We start from the raw sequence: 20773 nt of genomic DNA on the forward strand, positions 1-20773 counted from the left end.
GTATCCTATTGCAACTGACTTTTTTGTTTGTCTTGCTATCAAATCCAGGTAATTATGCTTAACATAATACCCTGCAGCAATGCTATGCACAGGACAAGTGTACTTCATATGTTCTTACAAGTAATCAAACCAGTCTGCCATATTTTTTTTTACTTCTTTTTTTGTAAGTTGTTGCTTGAATCTACTATACTTGTCTTCTCGTTCTTGTTTTTACGTAGACTAAGCCTGGAATTACCATCTTTTTGGAGCTGAAACCCAAATCCATAAGGACCCTTATAATGACTTGGAGAGCAGAAGAGTGGCTTACAGTGACCGTCTTCCTATTTATAGCTCAAACAGTTGTTGCAATGGTTATTCCTAATGCCACACAATTAGAAGGGCTTCTGGAAAAATACATGGATGAAGATGGTGAATGGTGGGTTGCAAAACAGAGAGGAAAACGAGCCATAATGGAAAGTGATATGAAATTAATCTTGGATCTGCACAACAAATTACGAGGTGAAGTTTATCCACCTGCTTCTAACATGGAGTATATGGTAAGAGCGTACATTTAGCTTTTTTGTCATAGAGATTTTCTCTGTTGCATTAATAAAATTGTGCATCTACAACAAGCTGGCTAAAAAAACTATTTGTAAATGTGTTTGGTGGGTAATATATGACACTAAATACAATGTATCAGGATTTCACTTATGCCAATGTAGGACTGTATAATGCCATCTATGTAGGCCTTCTATGTTATCTTTGGTGACCAGGTCAATAAGACCCAGTCTAACTTTGTTTGCATTTGCACCCTTCAGCAGGATTAGCCAGTATATATCTTGAGTATGTCTCTAACAACCTGCTTAAAATTAACTCCACAAGAAACTGTTCTACTAGCTTCTTGGTTAAGTCCTTAAGGACCAGTACAATGCATTGTAACCCTCTGAGAAGCAAAGCAACTTTGTTAAGCATTCAACCAGCCTACAAGGCACCTGTTGATATGACATGGGAAGCACTGTGCTATGGAAACATACAATATTCAGTTATTTGTTACATATTCTTTTGACGCTTGGTAATAGAAAGGATAACCACCAGTTGCTTAGATATTACACGAAACCCGCAGTGTATGGTTTGCACTGTATACCACGTGGATCATGCTGAAGGGCTGTGAGGTTACTATGCTGACATGCCTGAAATATCTCTTCTATACACATGTTGCCTTTAAGACTTCTTAAGACTTCTTACATACGTCTCCCAAAAGCCAATTTGTTTTAAACTGCTTGATGTTCTGTTTGCTATAGTGCATTATTTCTAATAAACAACCATGCGATTGCCGAAGAGAAGTCATTATGAAAAAGTTGTTTCAGATGGTTGGACTTTGCATGTACTGAGTGCACAAACGTTCGGCTTTATGATCAATCTGTATTTGCTGGCTTATTTTTGGTAGCATTTCCACTAGGAATCCAAAACACAACAGAAAAAAGTAAAAACCCCAGCCAGTCATTTCAGGGGTCAAGATTTTGACTTGTGACCCGTGGGAACGGTTTTGTGCCTTGATCAGTCTAGACTATTTCTTGTCCTGCTATAAAGTTCACTTGCAGCACTTAGTATTTTTAGTAATCTGCACCACCATTGCATTTTCTTGACTTTGACATTGTATTCTTGGATTTGAATCTGTTTTTCCTTTAAATTGTCCATTTAAATGCTGTGTAGCATATAGCAATTGAGTAACTTTTTAGGATTTGTTAATTATTCATTATATTTGGCTCTTCTAATGCCTGTCAAACAATGTTCGCTCTTCGCTGCTAAATCATATCAATATATCAAATTTTTGTGTCTTCAGCTATTTTAGATAGAAGTCAGTTGGGTACATTTCGCAAAAAGTAGGGTCATTGGTCAAGATAAAGGAACACAGTTGATATGATAGGACTTAAGCCCCAATCACTCCCAAAATTCATCCTGTATGGCAACTTGAAATTTGAATGAAAAAGAGTTGCAGTTGAGTGGATGTGAGTGCTCAAGGGGGATTGACTTAAATTGAGAGTTTGCAAGTCACCATACGAGTGATTGGCTCTACTTTACAATATAAGTTGCATTGACCTAAGGCTCGGTCAAGTCTTTGTGAGTCAGAATAGCAACTCAGCTGGTGGTGAAATTGACATTGCTGTATATTTAGGTTGGCCATTTTATTACTACTCATGCACATTTGCCTTACAAACACAACTGAACTGCCAAGTTGCGTTCATGTGGCCTTTAGTGAATAAACCTGAATGTGCTCTTAGAGGGGACTTATATATCTCTTTTGAGAATGGTGTCTTCTAGCTACCTAGCAGGCTAGTATGCCGACAGGTCTTGGCTTACTGCTGTGGCGCCGTGCATTCTATGAGTAAACTCTTTTCCTCTATTCTGGCCTGCATTCATTTTTTTGTGGGGGGGTGCCACATATAGGATCCGCCCAGGTGCCAAATACTCTAGGTCTGCCCCTGATTTTAATATGAGACAAAGATAACAGAGTAAACACAAAATGCAGTTACTAAATCCACCAATTTAATTGATAATTGGGTTATCTTTAAATAGACACACCCAGGCATGATTACTGCCAGCCCTGTTAAACTTAGGTCTTGTAAAGTGAAGTAAGTAGGCTAAAAAGTCGCAAAAAGCAGCACACAATGTAAAGAAATTCATGAACTGATGAGAAACAAAAGTCATCTATGAGTTTGGAAAGTGTTGCAAAGCCATTTCTTAGGCTCTGGGACTCAAGCAAACCAAAGTGACACCCATTATCTAAAAATGGAGACAACATGGAAAAGTGGTGAACCTTTCCAGGATTGGTCAACCTACCAAAATTTCTCCAAGAGCCCAGCGAAGACTCTTCCAGGAGGTCACAAACACTATCACGTAAAGAACTGCACGCCTCACTTAAGGTTAGTGTTCACTAGTCCACAATAAGATAGATACTGTGCAAAAATTGTACCCATGGGATCGTTACAAGACAAAAACTATTGTTGACCAAAAAGAACACAAAGGGTTATCTCACATTTGCTAAAAAAAATCTTGTTGACCCCCAACACTTTTGTGATAATATTCTGTGGACTGATGAGTCAAAGGTGGAACTTTTTGGAAGACATGGGGAAACTGGCCAGCTTTTTCTCCAGGTGCCAGGGTCAAAAAGGAGGTGGAGCCTACGTAGGTAAAGTTACATGGCATTGTGTGGCCATGCAACATTGAGCTCAAGGCTACCTGGTACAGATACCAGTTATCTGGAGCTCATGCACCAGTATTTGGGCTGTGTATGTCTTGCAGACATACATAGTTTAATTTCTTCATTTTTTAGAGTAAATGGTTACTTTTTCAACCAGAAAGTATGTGGAAGATTTGAAACATTTGAAACGAGCTCTTTACCAAGGACAGGATATAATTTGACAGCAGATATACTGAGTCATATAGCGCATCTAGCCTGCCCATATTTCTGCTCTAAAAAAGGCAACCAAATTATACAGTTTTTCTGGAAAATCAGAAATGATTAATGTTTCTTGTGCATTGGCTGCTGCTTATTAAATACATTTTCTTCTTTTTCAATATATACTGTCCAATCTATATGTATACATATTCTGTTTTCAGAATAGCATGGCCATTGCAGTTGATTCACTAAAAGCTGAGCTGTCTGTCTAATATAGGGGTAAACTCAATTGACAAAACTCAACACAGCTCACATGTACCCACATAGTACAAAAGCTGCCCTTGAATTTATCTCACACTGCTTGTGACTTTAAAAATAGAGAGTTGTAATCAAGTTCATGCAAGTTATACTTAACTTTGTTCTTACATGATATCAACTGGAACTCACTTTGTCAAATTGAATACCATCTCCAGTAACCAAACACTCTTAGACAAGCCAACCCGGGGTGTTGTCAGGTGTGTGGCTTTCCCAGTGACATCTAAGATGGGTTGTTTGATTTAGCAGAGAGAATGGAGAGGAGATAGAAAAGAGGGACAAGAAAGAAAGAAGAGAATAAAGAAACAGGAAAAAAAGGGAAAGGAGAAAAGAAAGGAGAAAGAAAAAAAAGGAAAAGATAAGAAAAACTGAGAATATAAAAGCAAAAGGGGAGAAAAGAAAAGCAAAAGGGTCATTTCAACAGGTCAGCCTACTTCTAGCATGTGAGTGTGGCATACATGGAATGTCAGCTCTGTCCCTCCCGCCACTTGTGTTCCACTGTGTTTCAAGGCCCTGTTAAGTGTGACAAGGCTGCAAAGTACCCCCTCGCATTCACATGCATGGGGAGGACAGTAAAATTCAGCCCAGCCATGTGGCCAAGTAATAAAGTAGCCAAAGACATATCTGTCAGATAACACGCTGAATGTGTACTAACCAGTCCTGTCCAAAACAAATTTTCAGAAAGGGAAAGCATAGAAAGCCAAGATGGGAAAAGAAACCATCCAGTCAGTATTTGGATGCTGCCTTAATTTGTTGTTATTTTAGTGATGCTGGTGGCTACATGTGAAATCACAAGCAGAAAACAAAAACCCTTTATTTAGAAGCACCGGCTCAGAGCAGCCCAGGGGGCAATTGCTCCTTTTGCCAGACCTGTCCTGGTCACATGACCACTGGCTCTGCATTTCCAGGGACATAAAGAGGTAAACCCTGGACTCAACTCTTTATTCCAGGACTGTTTAGTTGAAACTTGGACAGATACCAACCATAGTCCAGTCAGCATCCTATCTCTACTTTCACATTGTGTGTGTGTGTGTGAATGGGTAGTGGGTACTAGCAACATTTCTAACAGGCATGTTTCTTTAATGCTGTGCCCTGTATTTGAAAATGTAAGGAAGCAAAAGACAGGGAAACAAGCAACTGGTTTTATGTGCACTCCATCTTTGGCTAACACGTCTTAAGCTTTTAGTTTTTCCTTTTTTATCATGACACTTGTTCCATTTGAACATGTGCATTTGATTTTGCAAAAATCTGGGCATAAGGGAAATAACACAAAACCTTCTCTTCCATTTCCACTTGCACAATTTCAAGACATTTTTGATTACTTTTGGATAAGCTCCAATCGACATGTTTGCGACAGAGACCTCAAACCATTCAAAGTCTGTTGAAATTCTATTTCTAACAGAAAGAAAGAAAAGAAGCAACTTATTTTTTTATTTTTTTCTCTGTTACTTTGTCTTGCGTGTATATGAGTGTATTGGTTAGTATTTTTAAACGTGTTTTGAAATGACATGTGTTTTGCATTTTATCCAGCTCCATTTGTCAAACTTGATAATGAGTGGAAAAATATTATGTTACACCCGTTGGCTGTTATTTATGGAATATATAGCGTTTCTGTTAATTGAAAGTGTGTTTAAGCATCTTTAAACTTTATTTTCTGTAAATATATTCCTCTCTCTTCACTTGTTTTACTATTCACTGGGCAAATATTTAATTGAAATATACCTTTGTGTTGATTGGGTCAGGAGCAAATTGTCTCAGTTTATATTGCTTTTACTTGGCCAAACATTACATTTTTCAATTCACATGCAATAATGTTAAAATATTGAAATAGGCAATCTATATGTATTAAAAACCCCTATTGTGTGCTTAGCTCCTGTTTCCAGGACTTGGATAATTATTCATACCTGTTCTCCATGTTTCCTTTTCATGGTTCTGGTGGAGCAAGGGCCTTCACTAACATCAATTAGAAGTCTTCCTTTGATCTAATTGACTCGTAGGGGTTTAGAGGTGGATATCACTGCATGACAGGCTGTGATTAAGAGAGATACTCAGTAAGTGTAGGTGCATTTGAACAGATAGAGATCTTTTTTTTGGATTTGTGCCCAAGGAGTTCAATTTCTAACTCTTTCGTGTAATTATACAGTGCAATTTTTGATCTCAGGAAAAGTCTAGATTTTGGACAAGTCATTAAATAGGAAAGAATAAAGACAGTCTTTTAGAAAGTAATTCATTCTCTGCTTATCATTCAGAAAACAATCATGCTTTTAACGTTAAGACTGATTCTTTACAAAATAGGGTCTTTTGTACTTGAGTTGTAATTGGAGCCACTTCTGCCTGCCAGCATCGGATTTACGGATGTCTAATGTGCAGCCCTGCTACTGAAGTACCATCAAGGTGATGGAAATAGACAGTGGGGCATTGTAGTTCCTTGACAGTGGGCTGTATGTATAAGAAGGTACAAAGTCAATAACACAGCATTAAATCCCATTGTAAAAACTCTTTCATCCAAAATGTCTTGCCCATCTCCCTTGAAAACGTTGAAGCACACATTTCGTTGAGATAATTTTCTGTATTCTGCAGTATTATACATATTAAGATATATTGTGTAACCATTTCAGCTATTTGCTGTGCTACTGAAGAATGCCTGTGGCAAAATCGACAAACAATATCATTCACTTTATTGAATTTTATTCATGATATGGTGTTATCACCATATATCATGGATGCCCAATGCTTGCACCTCTAGCACATTATGTATGTAGAATACACAAAAGGTACAACCTGTTAAAAAAAATCCTCAATGATTAGCATGTAACTCATGTTGAAAAAGGCCATCAAGTTTAATCCCTCCAAGAACATATACTATATCTATTCATCAAGAAAAAAGCTAATAACATCTCAGAGGCTTTTATTTAGTTGTGTCCTAAAAGGGTAAAAAATATTCTTGTCTCCAAGTACAAATACACAATATAACATTTTTCTGTGTTGAAAGTCTCCTATTTTGTCTAAGACCCTATTCAGGTAGATGATACCCAGTTCCTATTTAATCATGTTTCATAATTAACCCAATCCTATGTGTTTTATTTAATTCAATCCAGGGGGACCATATCCACTACATCTCCCGAATCCACCTTAAGACTTACAGTTTCAGAAACTTTAATCCTTTCTCTGCCAATCATGCATGGGACACATGGTGGCACTTTAGGGTTTCTGTTTCATTATCGCTTTTAACTTTATCTATATTGTAGGAAAGCTGTAAATTAGCTATTGAGCCCATTGGCAGCCATCTCCCCTTGTATATTTTAATTGTATATTCAAGACTTCCATGAAGGAGGAAAACCTTGCAAGTTCCACGTGGAAGCTTTGTCTCAAGTGAATGGAATACTGCTGATCAGTCACAAACAGCTTCTGATATATTCAAAGTCTGATCCCTCTCTCTAGGCAGTGATCACCCTATAGAGCAGGCAGGAAAATGTAGCTAGTAAGAAAAGAATAGGGTGTATAGAAGCGCAATAAGGTGGGAAGTAATAAACAAATCATGCCGAAATGTGTATAGTGAGTGCAGCTAAAACCAAAACAACTCCACAATTTAAGTGATACATTGACAAAAGACCGTAAAAGACACATGTAGCTGCTTGTGATCTTGCTAACGTTTAAAAAGTAAAAGTGACAGTATGCTGCTGTCTAGTGTTAATGAAAAATGGCCTGATCCCTGCAAAAAACGAGATTTGTGATATCACAAGTGCCTCCCCATAATAAAAAAGGTTAAAAATAAAAGACAGAAATTTGTTTCATACATTTTTTTTTTATTTTTGTTTCAATAAAAAATATAGGGTAATGAGCTTTCCTGGCCTACTACTCCAATCACCCTTAGCAAGGCTGGACTAGGGCTGCTAAATGACGTAAGTGCGGTCAGTATGTGAATCTGAACTTTATGTTTCTATAAATGCACTGTGTGGCTGGGCTTATCCACTGGAGCAGCAGATTAAATGCTGTTTCATTCACCATGTGTGCTAGATGGCTAGTCTAGCCCTAATCATCAGCCACAAGAATAAAAATGAGGGTGATCACAGTTTTAGCGCTTAAGAGTGGGTGAGCCAGAGATACAAATTAGGGTGGCATAAATATTACCACATCCATTGGATACATGTGCTAAGGGGGGAGTAAAGGCTTTTTGGTTTGACATTCATGGGAAAATAATGGGGGAGTGAATGCCTTTTTTAGTTTGTATTTTTGTCATTTTGTCATATGATAGCACATTTTGCCTTAAACCTGGTTTATAGGTATGATGTATAGGTTTTCCAAGTTTGACAGCAAGCACTCATTTACTTAATTTTTTGTGGATTATCTTTGATAGACGTTGCCTGAGATTATGGCTTCCAAACCCAGAAAATATTAGCTGCGAATGAGGAAATATACCATATCAATTATTTTAATATATACACCAATCAGCCTTCACATGACAGGTGAAGTGAATAACACTGACAATCTTGTTATCATGGCACCTGTCAGATATAAGAGGCAGCTCTTGTGGGGTGTTCCCGGTCTGCAGTGGCCAATATCAAAAGTTGTCCAACGAAGGAAAAGCAGTGAACCAGGGACAGGGTCAAGAGGGGCCAAGGCTCATTCATGCACGTGGGAGACAAAGGCTAGTCCGTGTGATCAAATCCAACTGACGAGCTACTGTAGCTCAAATTGCTGAAAAGGTTTATGCTGGTTCTGGTAGAAAGGTGAAAGAAAAAATGTCGGTGCGCTAATCTAGTCACAGGCTCAAATAATACAAATGTATAATACGAGGCCTAGCAAACAGGTGTAAGCATGCTGCAAAAACAGTGTATTGGCTGTACAATGCATACAAAAAACAAAAACGGTCTGCGCTTCTTACCCTAATAAAGTTGGCAACAAATATATAAACATATTATAAATGAGAGGTTTTGGTTATATGAATTGGCCAAAGCATAATTAAGCTCACCCGCCACGTCAAGGCACACTCTCAATAGGGTGAGTAGGAGGTGTAGGAGGTGAGCGTAGGTTCTCACCCTATTGAGAGTGTGCCTTGACGTGGCGGGTGAGCTTAATTATGCTTTGGCCAATTCATATAACCAAAACCTCTCATTTATATTATGTTTATATATTTGTTGCCAAATTTATTAGGGTAAGAAGCGCAGACAGTTTTTGTTTTCTGGTAGAAAGGTGTCAGAACACACAGTGCATCGCAGTTTGTTACATATGGTGCTACGTATCAACAGACCAGTCAGTGTGCCCATGCTGACCCCTGTCCACTGTCAGCATAACAACTGGGCCATGAAGCAAAAGAGGAAAGTGGCCAGGTCTGATAAATCATGTTTTCATTAACATCACGTGGATGGTCAGGTGTGTTGCTTACCTGGAGACCTCATGGCACCAAGATGCATCCATGGAGGGCCCACCTCCCAACTTACAGGACTTAAAGGATCTGCTGCTAACGGTGCCAGATACCACAGCACACCTTCAGAGGTCTAGTGGATTCCATGCCATGCAAAAGGGGGACCTACACAATATTAAGCAGGGGGTCATAATGTTGTTGGTTAATATATATTACTTTATTATTTTGATATAATATGGCAGTTCTGCTTCTTAACTTTGCTGTCCCAGCAAATTCGAGACTGTTGGCAACTATGTAAAGGGAATCTGTCACATTGCAGATATCCCTGAGGCTAGCTTGTGCATCTCTATATAACATATCTACTATTAACCTGTTTTTGTTTTAGGTTACATCTGGAGTGTCTGTCTCCTTGAATTACTGCACAGTTATAAATAACTGTTTGTAAATAAAATAGAGTTATATGATGAAAGGAGGTTTGCGCATGGACAGAGTTTGCAGAATATGACGCCAAAACTCTACCTACTAATAAAGTCAGTGAGCAACAGAATGTCAGCAACTAAATGATTGTATTTATGAATATTAGCGTTATTGGTCTAATGGATGCATGAAGTTGGAAAACAATTGTGTGGGTTTAAGGAAAGGTTCTTAGACTTAACAAAATCAAACGTGATCCTATTTCCAAGAAAGTATAGAGTGGAGCGAGCCACAAATTTCAATCCCATTCCAGGCGTAAATAGAAGAATTATTAGGTTTCCATCACCTTTTACCCACCATAACTTATGTAATGGTAATCCCATTCCAGGGAATAGCAAGGGTTTGGCTTGTCTCTGAGGGCCAGAGCAAAAGCCAAGACATCAAAAATAAGGTCTTTTTCGAAAATAGATCAAATCATTTGGACTCTACATAGTTTTATCTTTTTTCCCTTCCCCAGATCATTTAAACATAAAGTGTGCCGAGTGTGTTCACCCATGTTTAATGGCAACAAATAATAAGATTTGTCTTGCTTGGCGTTTGGGGAAAATGATGAGGCTGACAAGACAGTTGGGGACTGAACCTCACTATCCCCCTTAAAAAAGTGCTAAAAAAGTAACTATTTAATAAAACCGCATACCACTCCTCCATAGGGTCAGTGATTTCACAGCTGTCTTGCAGGAAAGCTTTTTCCTTCTGTGGTGTTTTTACTGGACCAACCTCCATGTGTTATTTGCTGCACTGGTTTACATTGCCATGTCTCCAAGACCCTAAATTAGTGGACCTATTAAATTGGTTGGATGTCTCAGATCAGTATTGTTACATTTTTAGCAGCTGAGAATGCTTAGGTTCTATTATCTCAAGTTAAAAATAAGCCAGTCAATCATGTTTGCTATAACATTGCTTGCAAAGCAAAGACTATTTTAACATGATGGCAAAGATGTCTGCACACTGGAAATTAAATGTATGAACATAGAAAACAGGAGCCGCACCTGGTAATGTTTTTCTAACCTGAATGGGTGAGGGCAGCTGGTTTGGGGGGGGGGGGGTTACACATTTTAGTGTAGTTGTGCTTTCCATGATGCAATTTTCTAAGAAGACAAACTATAAAAAAGTGAAAATGAAAAACAAAGTTTAATTTTAGAAAAGGGAAAGCCAGACTATTACTCATACATGTGATCATGTAAGGTGCATCAATCAAGAAAAAAATACAACAATACTGCACTTCATGCACATAAAACATTGTATCGTGATAGAGGCACTCTTACCCATTGGTAGCACTATACATATGAAGACGTTGGTGCACTCCTACCCATCAAGTGGGCCATGTGTAATATTTTAATAGCACTCAAACATCAATACTTTAAAATTGAAACCTCACGGTTATTGACCATTATCACAAATAGTACAGTTTTTTATGAGGTCAAATTCTTCCTTTAACTTTTCCAAATTCTACCAGAGGCCCCCAGATCTGCTACTCTGATACAACTGATCACATTCACAGAGGGGAAACATAAAAAAAGGGATTTCTAATTATTATTTATATTTTGTGGCTCCTGCTAATACTAGTGCCCGAATAAACGTTGGGAAGCTGAATTTGCCTTCCAATAAAACTCAAACAAACAGAGCACTCTACATGTTTGGAAAGGACACAGACCTCTCTTTGAAGCACATTGCAAGTATATAATTTGACCAGATATTTGCATGTTTTGCTTATTATTTATGTATTTGCCAATAGTTATTCTAGAATAAAGGGTCTAAAATATGAGAGATCTATAAATCTAATCCATCAAGTCATAATTACAGATTTAATACCATAATCTTAATGTTTAACAGCTTCCTCTTATTTTCCTATTAATATAACTACATTTTTATTTAATTTATTTATACACCTAAAATGGTTATGTCACGGAAAATTTACTTCTCTATTAAAAGAACATTAAAGACTTTGCCTGTAAGAAATTTTATACATTTATCATATAGTTAAGAGAATGGAAACAAATAATTTAAAGGCAATATCTATAAAGTGGTTGTATATAATGAGTTACAAAGTGTTAAAATTTGCAAAAATTCATGGTTTAGTGAATGCTCCCTGTAGGCATTTTTTATGTTCTATTACTCATTGTGAAATTTTACAAAATGTTACCTAGTACCAAACTTTTATACTACAGATCATTTTTGAATATTTTTATAACTTTGAAAATAAAATACCTATGCATTTTCTTTTTATTGTATCAGGTTGTAAATATTGGAATGCGTGTTATGTGATCTGCATATAACATAACATCTGTGTTACTGTATAATGAAACAAGAAGCCTTTGTTTTTTGCCTAAAATGTAAAACCATATGAGGACACATACTTTTTCAAGGTTGAAAGAACTCAGCTAAAGAGGTGAGAGAAGTTCCTCAGAGGCCAAGGTGGCAAGTCATATGTAAGGAAGAAGGGCCAAAATAAGTATAGAGGCGAATATAAAACCTTTTCCTGGATGAAGAAAAAATAAAACTACATGCGGGAAATCGCCTAAGAAAAATAGTGGAGAAAAGATTGTTTTATTTTAAGGTGATGTTGTATCATCCTTTAAAGTAGCTGCAAATGTAGCTGTTCAGCTTTTAACTATAAGGAAATGTTAAATCACCACCACAAACATTTTATAAAATGTGTGTTAATCGGTTACGATGATGTATTTTATCCTCCGACAAGCTTCCTGTATAAGGAAAACTCAGAAAAAATATCTTACAGCTCAAGAAAATGGTGTTCATTGATGTTAAAGTTAACTTTGGTCAAGTTGTAGGAAGGACAGTAAAGAGGACCCTGCTCACAAGCTTACAATTTAGAAGGGTTTGGTGTAGGAAGACAAAGTATACAAAAAGAAGGGAGATGTAGTGCCATAGACAGATACGTTAGGAAGTCCTTAACCTATGAGAAGAGCATAAAGGGAGTATTTTGTTATGAGGGCATAAATCTATGGGGGAGAGTACATGTAAGGCTTTATATATTAATATAAGAATTTTAAATGTAATTTGTGAAGGGCTTCCCAAAGTGGGGAAACAGAAGAAGAGAGCCAAGGTAGGAAGATAAGCCTAATAGAGTTAATTTGGATAGACCGCACAGGAGTTCAGACACAGGGAATACCCACGAGGAAGTTGTTGCAATAGGGAAATGGGGTATTGGTGGCTTCTTGGTGAGGGAAGGGTGGAAATTGAAGGAGAGGTATGAATTAAAGATGACTCCAGTACTTAAGGATGGTTAGTTTTGGGTAATGTTAATTTAAAATTGAGTGTCCAACTGAGCGGTATAGCCTGCTCGTGTACAGTCAGAGCCCAGCTTCTACCGAGAGATATTTTTACTGTATTAGTCATAGTTGCCAAAAATGTTGGTAAGGCATATTTAAAGACAGGTATATTTTACCTCCATTTTTGTGACTTGTTAAATAGGACTTTGAGTCCTCTCTATTCTGCTGGCTAACATGGGACAGCCCCTTTCCTAAATGCAAGGTATAGTATATTTGTGGGCTCTCAAGATCGTGCGACTTCCAGAAAAGAATACAGATTTCAACTGAGATACCTACATCTAGATATAGGATATAGAAGTCAGAGGAGACTATATAACCAACCCATATGCTGAGGTTAACTCTCATACGGGTATCCTGTGTGATTTACAATCATGTCAGTAAAAAAATCACAAGATTAAAAAAATTGAATGTTTAGTTTCATTACATACATGTTTGTCTCATTACCTTGCTTCTAGGTGTGGGATGTTGAGTTGGAAAGATCTGCAGAACATTGGGCAGAAACTTGTTTATGGGAACATGGCCCTGCAAACTTGCTTCCATCTATCGGACAGAACTTAGGGGCTCACTGGGGGAGGTATGTTCCGTAGATTTGTTTCTTAATGTTACATTAAACATATTGTGAAGAAGAGCTTCAATAATTGAAGTCTCTCCATCTTGCGGCCTACAGATTATTACTACTTAGTGCCTCCCAGCCTTCACTACACCAGGCTGTCTAGCAGACTAATGCTATTGCTGTTAAAGGGACAGTCATGCCCAAAATGTTTATGTCATAAGAAAACCATTAATTATACACTGTAGTATTATAAGGAAAAATATTTAGGAGATCTGTCATGTTATTGTTAGTCACAAAAATTAGTCACAAAAATTGTTGTGTCGCATGACATGTGTTCCCAATAAAACATGGATAAGGCAAACTTTTATATGATTAGATAATTATTTCTAGTAAAAGTCTGGGATGCAACAATAGTAGGAATGATGTTTATAATGCTGCATTTGGTAACAATAGTGCTGAATTCAGGTGACAATGATGTCAAATACCTTTTCTAGGGGTCTACTACTAATCAGTATAATAGTAATGCTAATTAAGAATTGTGTAGTGACTGGAACGTAAACTGGAATAATTACAGCAAGCATACACTTATCAAGTATAGAGTTATTTGTGAAAATAATGTTTTTAAACTAAATAAATAAGTAAAAAAGTTACTAGACCTGTAACAATACATATGCTGGAACCTCCTCTGTAACACCTCTGTAATAAACAGTAATTACATTTCTGTTACTTATGTGTTAATCTCTCCATAAAGGTACAGGCCACCAACTTACCATGTCCAGGCTTGGTACGATGAAGTAAGGGACTACACATATCCATATCCACAAGAATGTAACCCATACTGTCCATTTAGGTGCTCTGGTCCGGTTTGCACACATTATACACAGGTAATTGTCTACAGTTTGATCGTTAAAAGGACCATTACTTTTGTGCATAACAGCATAATACTTTTTTTTTCTTCTTATGTTTTGTAGGTTGTGTGGGCAACAAGTAGCAGAATTGGCTGTGCCATAAACCTGTGCCATAATATGAATATTTGGGGTCAAATCTGGCCCAAAGCTGTGTATTTAGTGTGCAATTATTCACCAAAGTAAGTAAACAAATCCCTCTTTATGTATGAAATGTTTAAATTAAGAACAGACACTAGAGTGAAGCTTAATTTGAAACATTATCACATGGATCAAGGTGGTTAATATAATAATGGGACGTAGTGTAGGTTAGGATACATGCAGATATTACATATTTTGGGGCACCAGCCCACCAGTGTCCCCATAGCCAGTCAGGTTAGGAGGTGGGATATCGAATTGCATAGGAGTAATAGTAGGTTCCACTCTCACTTTATCTTTTCTTCTTAGTGGATGTTACTCCACGTAATTCCCTGTCTGTGAAACAATATAAATTCGAGAGACAAAATATTGGATATTAAAATGAAAAAAAAAACATACTTGGGAACTTGTCAGTTTTCTTCTGGAGTGTATGGGTCAAGCTCTCCTTCATCCTGGCTACCTTTAATCTCTGGGTCACATCGAGAAGAAGCCTGCTCAAGTACATCCATTCTCACCTTTAGAGGTGGTGGAGTTTATGGCACAGTTGTAAGGCTTTCCTGAACAGACATTAGATTAAGCAGGAAAAAAATGGGCAGACTGGATGGACTGCATGTTTATTTGTCATCAAATTCTATGTTTCTGTGCTTCTGTATGGTTTGAAATGTTGCAACAGACTGGATAGGCCATCAAGCTGAAAATTCAGAATTCTTCTGTTTGCATAAACACAGTTCTTATTACATGTGGTATTACAAATAGTAATAAACAAAATTAAATGATTTATAGAATTATCAACCATTTTACCAGCTTTTTGCCCGTTTACACTTTGGTGTCTACAATAAAGAATGTGGGGGTTTTTTTTGCCATCATTAGCAAATACCAACATATTCAACACCAGCTCAAGTAATGTTTGCATTATGAAAATGAGCCAGGGTATCACTTCATGTAATAGAAATCTCACAGTTTGCTGGGGAAAAATAGCATCATATTTTAAGCATATGAAGAAAGCAGACATGCAAACACATGTGAAAGGAAAATTCCTTCTTAAGACAAACATTCTAGCATCTTACATTTTAGTTTTTCGAGTTATTAACATTCTGATCCATGTTATTAAAATACAGAGGACCTGTTCCTGAAATGAAATTGCATTAATACATGTATTGTAACACTGCTCTGTTCCTAACTAGGTCTGTAGCTGTTGAACGTTTTGTAATAATACTCTCTTGTTTGGAACAAATGCTCCATAAGACAAGCCTATGTTTGAACCTTAGACCAGTTACATTCCACATACCCTTATGCCCAGAGGCTCCTAACCAGGCCTGGACTGTCCATCTGGCATACTGGGAGATGCCGAGTGGGTCAGTGCCCAGGAGTGACCCCCATGTACCATTATTGCTGTTCGTAGGGCAGATCCCTTTTTTTAATTGTTGGATAAACAAGTCCACATGCTTTAAAAATGTAGTAGCGTGTATCCAGCATGTTATTGGCTTTAAAGCACCAGGGTCAGTTTTAATCCCCAGGCTGACCTTGCCCCTGTCAACCCCACAGTTTAATTGATTAAAAAAACCTCAGGAAGTAGTTGATGTTTTCAAAGGGTGGTAGATTTCTTTCCTGCATACTACTCCCAGTTTCCCATTTCCCCATGCGCCCTGTACCCACACTATCACCCAATGCATTTTTTACTATACCTAGTTTAATATTATATATTGCGTACCATGTGTATCATGGTACACACACATACACACACATACAGGTGCAAACATATTCGTATGTAGTAGTGGCTTACTAAATGCAATGTGGAGTGCTGGGTTACTTATCTTGCGCATTTTACTGAAAATGAAAATGGCTGCTTAGAGAATTTGATGATTTTATTAATAATTTGAAGATTGAGTCTTCAGACATTAAATAAAAGCTACTGTGTTTCATAAAGTTTATGGTGCCTCATTTGTTTGATATATTTGGCTTCAGCAACAGTGCACACAATAGAAAAATGTCTATATATATATATATATTTATGGTAGAGAGGTAAACCAGTAATATGGATAAAGATTTCATGAGTCACATATTAATGATATCTTCTTTTTTTCTCCAGGGGAAATTGGTGGGGCCATGCTCCTTATAAACATGGCCGTCCTTGCTCTAGTTGTCCACCAAGCTATGGAGGAGGCTGCAGGGACAATCTTTGTTATAGAGGTACAGTACATAATGTAATTCACTTTTTAGCTAAAAGAGTGGGATTTCATTTTCAAACTCATGCAGAATACATTATACTTATTGTAAATAATCATATTAATCATACAATAATTTAAGAAGCATTGTTCATAAACAGATACGTCTGGAATGTTTTCTCTTCAGGATCTTCAGGACTTTCTATCATATCGGGAAACAGGGGAGGGCTGGCAGCCTAAGGCCTGGGGGGCAAGTCTAGTCAAGTGGCCCATTGCGCCACCAAAGCGGCTGCGAGCGACATTGATAGCAGTCACTCCACCGGAGCCTAATGAAATTAAAGCGACCGGCGTGCACGCACCGCGCCGCCCAATAGCCGTGCCTCAGCTCTTTATCCCACCCCTTTTAAGACGTGGGACGAAGAGCTGAGGAATGGCCATTGGGTCTGACTGCCGCACGTTGCAGGGGCGTACGTAGAGTCTTTGGCACCTGTGGCAGATCCTGTATGTGGCACCCCCACACACACTTGAAAACTGCATAGTTTCTATGGTTAGGCAAACATTGACAGGGGTACAGCAAAATTTGTTATCATTATATACTGAGGCACACATTGACGGTCAATTTGTGCCTATACATTGAGCCAGACACTGACAATACTGCAGTACAACCCCTATCACTATATACTAAGCCAAACATTGATGTGGTGTAGGCCTATCACTTCAGTGACTGGCTTAGTATATAGTAGGGATGCACCGAAATTAAAATTCTGGACCTAAACTGAAAATTCAGCATTAATTTGGCCAAAACCGAAAAAAAAAACGTTTAAAATACTTTATTAAAAGTAACACACCAAAATTAGACAAAAAAAAAAAATCAATAACAATATTAATATATATATATATACATATATATATATATATACATATAATTAACAGCAATCACAATCCTATCATGCCCAGGTTCTAGCATGTACTGGCTGACTGGCTGATTGCTGTTTGCAACCATATATATCTATTAATACTGTTATTGAATTATAGGACGACAAAAAATAAAAAATTGATAACAGCAATCACACTCCTATCATGCCTAGACAGCCTCCCTATGCCATGCTATCCCCCCACACTTCCATGCAATCTGAAACCCTCATTCACAAACATTCATCATAAACTACAGCATAACACCCATCACTCTCACACACTTACTAATATTTTCCTACCTTTCCTCTGGCACTGTCACTTTTCCTCCTGCTCTTCATTCTTCCTCTTCTTCTTCCTCTTCTGTGTCCTGTCCTTTCGGTGTGCGGAAGACGGTGGGCGTGGCTTCAGTGTTGTGCGCCGGGATTTGACATCAAGTCCCGACGCACAGCCACAGTTGCCGCGCGCATCGTTTCCAGAGGCACGGCGGCCAGTCCCGGTGGCAGCCGCTTAGTTTTTAACTTTGCGGCTGCCATGAATGGTCGTCTGCCGGCCGCCCGGCCAGCCGGCCCGGATTCAGGGCGGCCTGGGGGGCAATTGCCCCCCTGCCCCCCGGCCCAGCCCGCCCCTGTCGGGAAACCATACAATATCCATGAGCTGAATTCTAAAGTTCAGTGATATTGTCTAAAATGTAAAAAATCGGTGTTTCTAAATCATGTCGTGCAAATTCCAGAGTTTTGTTTTGTTCAGCATTTAAGGTTTCACAGTTTTTTTAAACATTCCAACTTGTTTGTATTCTCATTAGTATGAACGGGGGCATTTGGAACTTTTACCAGTGACTTAGTAGCTCCATGTTCTCCCAAGTAAAGTTCTCACTTATACTGCATAACTTCTATACATGTGTAGAAAAATACGAACCATCATGCATTATTTGGTTCTAGAGAATCACTGTATATAATAATTGTAAAAAATATATATTATTTATTACAGATGTTTATGTGATTATAATAAAATCTGGATTTTTTTTTAGTTCAGTTGTCTCTAGCTTGTTACTTGCGCTTGCAGTTAAGTTTTAATTAACTTACAATGTGCTAGACAACAAAATGTCTCAACGTGCTATTTTGAAATCCTAATTCCAGACGAGATTTTTTTTATATTTAATTTAAAACCTGGAAACAAATTAAATAATGTTATTACCTTACTAATTAACTGCCTTGATGATGGCTAGAAGCCCGGAGGAGTATTAATCCGTGGTGATGAGAGATTTAAGATTTATATCCTGGAATGTTAGTTTAATGTTGTAAAACAAATGATTAAAACGTATAACACTCCTTTAAAAGACATTATTTGTGGAAAATATATGCAAGGTGGCCTTTTAATATGAAAAATGAATACAGTTACTGTTGGGGTAATTTTATTCAACAAGCAGACTTTAAAAATAACCTGAAGAGCATTGTTTTTCCAAGTAGATTGGTTATTCATTTGTGGAAAATACCATTTACCTCTTGCCATGAAAAGGCTGTGTATTTTCTAACTCTGAGTATTCATACAGGATAATACATATTTTGTCATATTCCAGAATTGGAATCATGCCTTTTCACACAAGGATTAATATCCATCTTGATGTCCCTTGGAGACATAGTTTGGTGGTCTCACCTCAGTCTCCAGTGAACCAGAGTCTTCTTTTTTAAACCACAACTAGTAATTAGGCAGAGGTTTACACAGTTGGCAGCTGTGCAATGAAGATGCTTATTACTGGTCTGGTTGGCTTGTTCCTAGAGATCAAACAAGGTCACTTGAGTGTATAAACTCTTAGGACAAGGAAACATGTACAGTGCTGAATATACAAAGACTAAGTTAGCCACATTTAACCACATTATGTCAGTATACCGTGTATGATACATTATCATGTAATGCAAACTCGTGTCCTTTTGTTCATTTTGACAGATGGTTCTGATTTACATTATCTGATTCCGGAACCTGAGGAAGAGACCAATGAGATTGAGAGACAGCGTTCAAATGTACTGGATACAACATCCCAAAGCAGAGCTAGAACCCATTCCCCTACCTCTTCAACCAGGACAGATTCTTATAACAATGAAGTTGTCAGTACAGAACAAATGTGTAAGATATTTTATTGAGTATTTTGTTGGGTATACATGAATGGGTGGAAAAAATGTGAAACATAAATCTCAGTTACATGAAGTAACTGTTTCCTTGTTCCTGCATCGGAATTTATGTGTCTAGTAATATCAGAAGGTGAAAACTTGAGATTTCTTCCCGCTTTCCCGCTCATCATAACTTTTGTGAGAACCAGACAAAAAGCTGCTGATTCCTGCAGATGTAAATTTCAGTGCTTTACCCAGCACAGAAACTGTGTTTTTTGAGAGAAAGTTCCCAGAATTATTTATTTGATTAAAATAATTTTGTCATTACAAATCTCCCATTGTGTTTATATTCAATGCAGTGATTTTCTTTTTACCATTTTTACTTTATAGCACAAATTGTGTCATGTGAAGTTCGATTAAGAGATCAATGTAAAGGAACGAGTTGCAACAGGTATATTTGTTTTTCTGAATTTTTTACATGCGTCTGGCCCTTGGAATATTCAAAGACTGGCATGACAAAGTGTTCATGCAAGGACAGCAATGCCCCTTGCAAGGATTGTAGAAGTGACCTTTGCTGCAAATATAAGGACAATGTCCTATTATTTTTTTCCAATTTCATATAAAAAAATTACATAGGGATATTTTACATTACCTCATCCTAAATGGTATTTAGCAACAAACACTGGTTACGTTTAATTAATTAATAAACAATTAATTAGGGTTTGAATGGAGGCAAACTAGATACATATTTTATAGCAACAGCAACTACATAGCTTGGAGCTAGTCCCAATTATGTATTAAATAATTATGTTTATATATTTTAGGTAATGATTCTCTAAAAATGGGATATGTAAAGAACATTTATCACTTTGTAATCAGTTGCAGGATGAATTTCTCTTTGTAATATCACTTGTTTAATTGTAAAGTGTATTTACCTGTTCTTTAAATGACTATAGTAAAACAGTACCTGTGGCTTGTATAATAACATTTAAATGTTGTATTATCTTTTTTATTATTATTTATGCTCACAGATATGAATGTTCAGCTGGTTGTTTAGAGAGCAGTGCCAAGGTCATTGGAACAGTACATTATGAAATGGTAATTTTTTATGTATTTATTTTCAGTGTGGCAAATTTTGTATATATACATTTTGTACATTTTACAGATAC

The 20773-nt window shown here is 37.4% G+C and overlaps 1 protein-coding gene across 1 annotated transcript in view; it reads left to right on the forward strand.

Annotated features, from left to right (window-relative positions):
* The first annotated feature begins 278 nt into the window (after nt 1–278).
* LOC149305485 (cysteine-rich secretory protein LCCL domain-containing 1-like) overlaps nt 279–20773 on the forward strand; it is a 33060-nt gene continuing 12565 nt past the window's right edge. The window contains exons 1-8 of the mRNA XM_089477320.1: nt 279–536; nt 13279–13397; nt 14128–14260; nt 14348–14463; nt 16509–16609; nt 19444–19620; nt 19995–20055; nt 20636–20702. Of these exons, the coding sequence (XP_089333446.1) occupies nt 279–536; nt 13279–13397; nt 14128–14260; nt 14348–14463; nt 16509–16609; nt 19444–19620; nt 19995–20055; nt 20636–20702 (1032 nt within the window). The remainder of the gene's footprint in view (nt 537–13278; nt 13398–14127; nt 14261–14347; nt 14464–16508; nt 16610–19443; nt 19621–19994; nt 20056–20635; nt 20703–20773) is intronic.

The sequence above is a fragment of the Sceloporus occidentalis genome, unplaced genomic scaffold, assembly GCF_023333645.1.
Source record: "Sceloporus occidentalis isolate IW3139 unplaced genomic scaffold, rSceOcc1.0.p SCAF_11, whole genome shotgun sequence".
NCBI classification, from domain to species: Eukaryota; Metazoa; Chordata; class Lepidosauria; order Squamata; family Phrynosomatidae; genus Sceloporus; species Sceloporus occidentalis.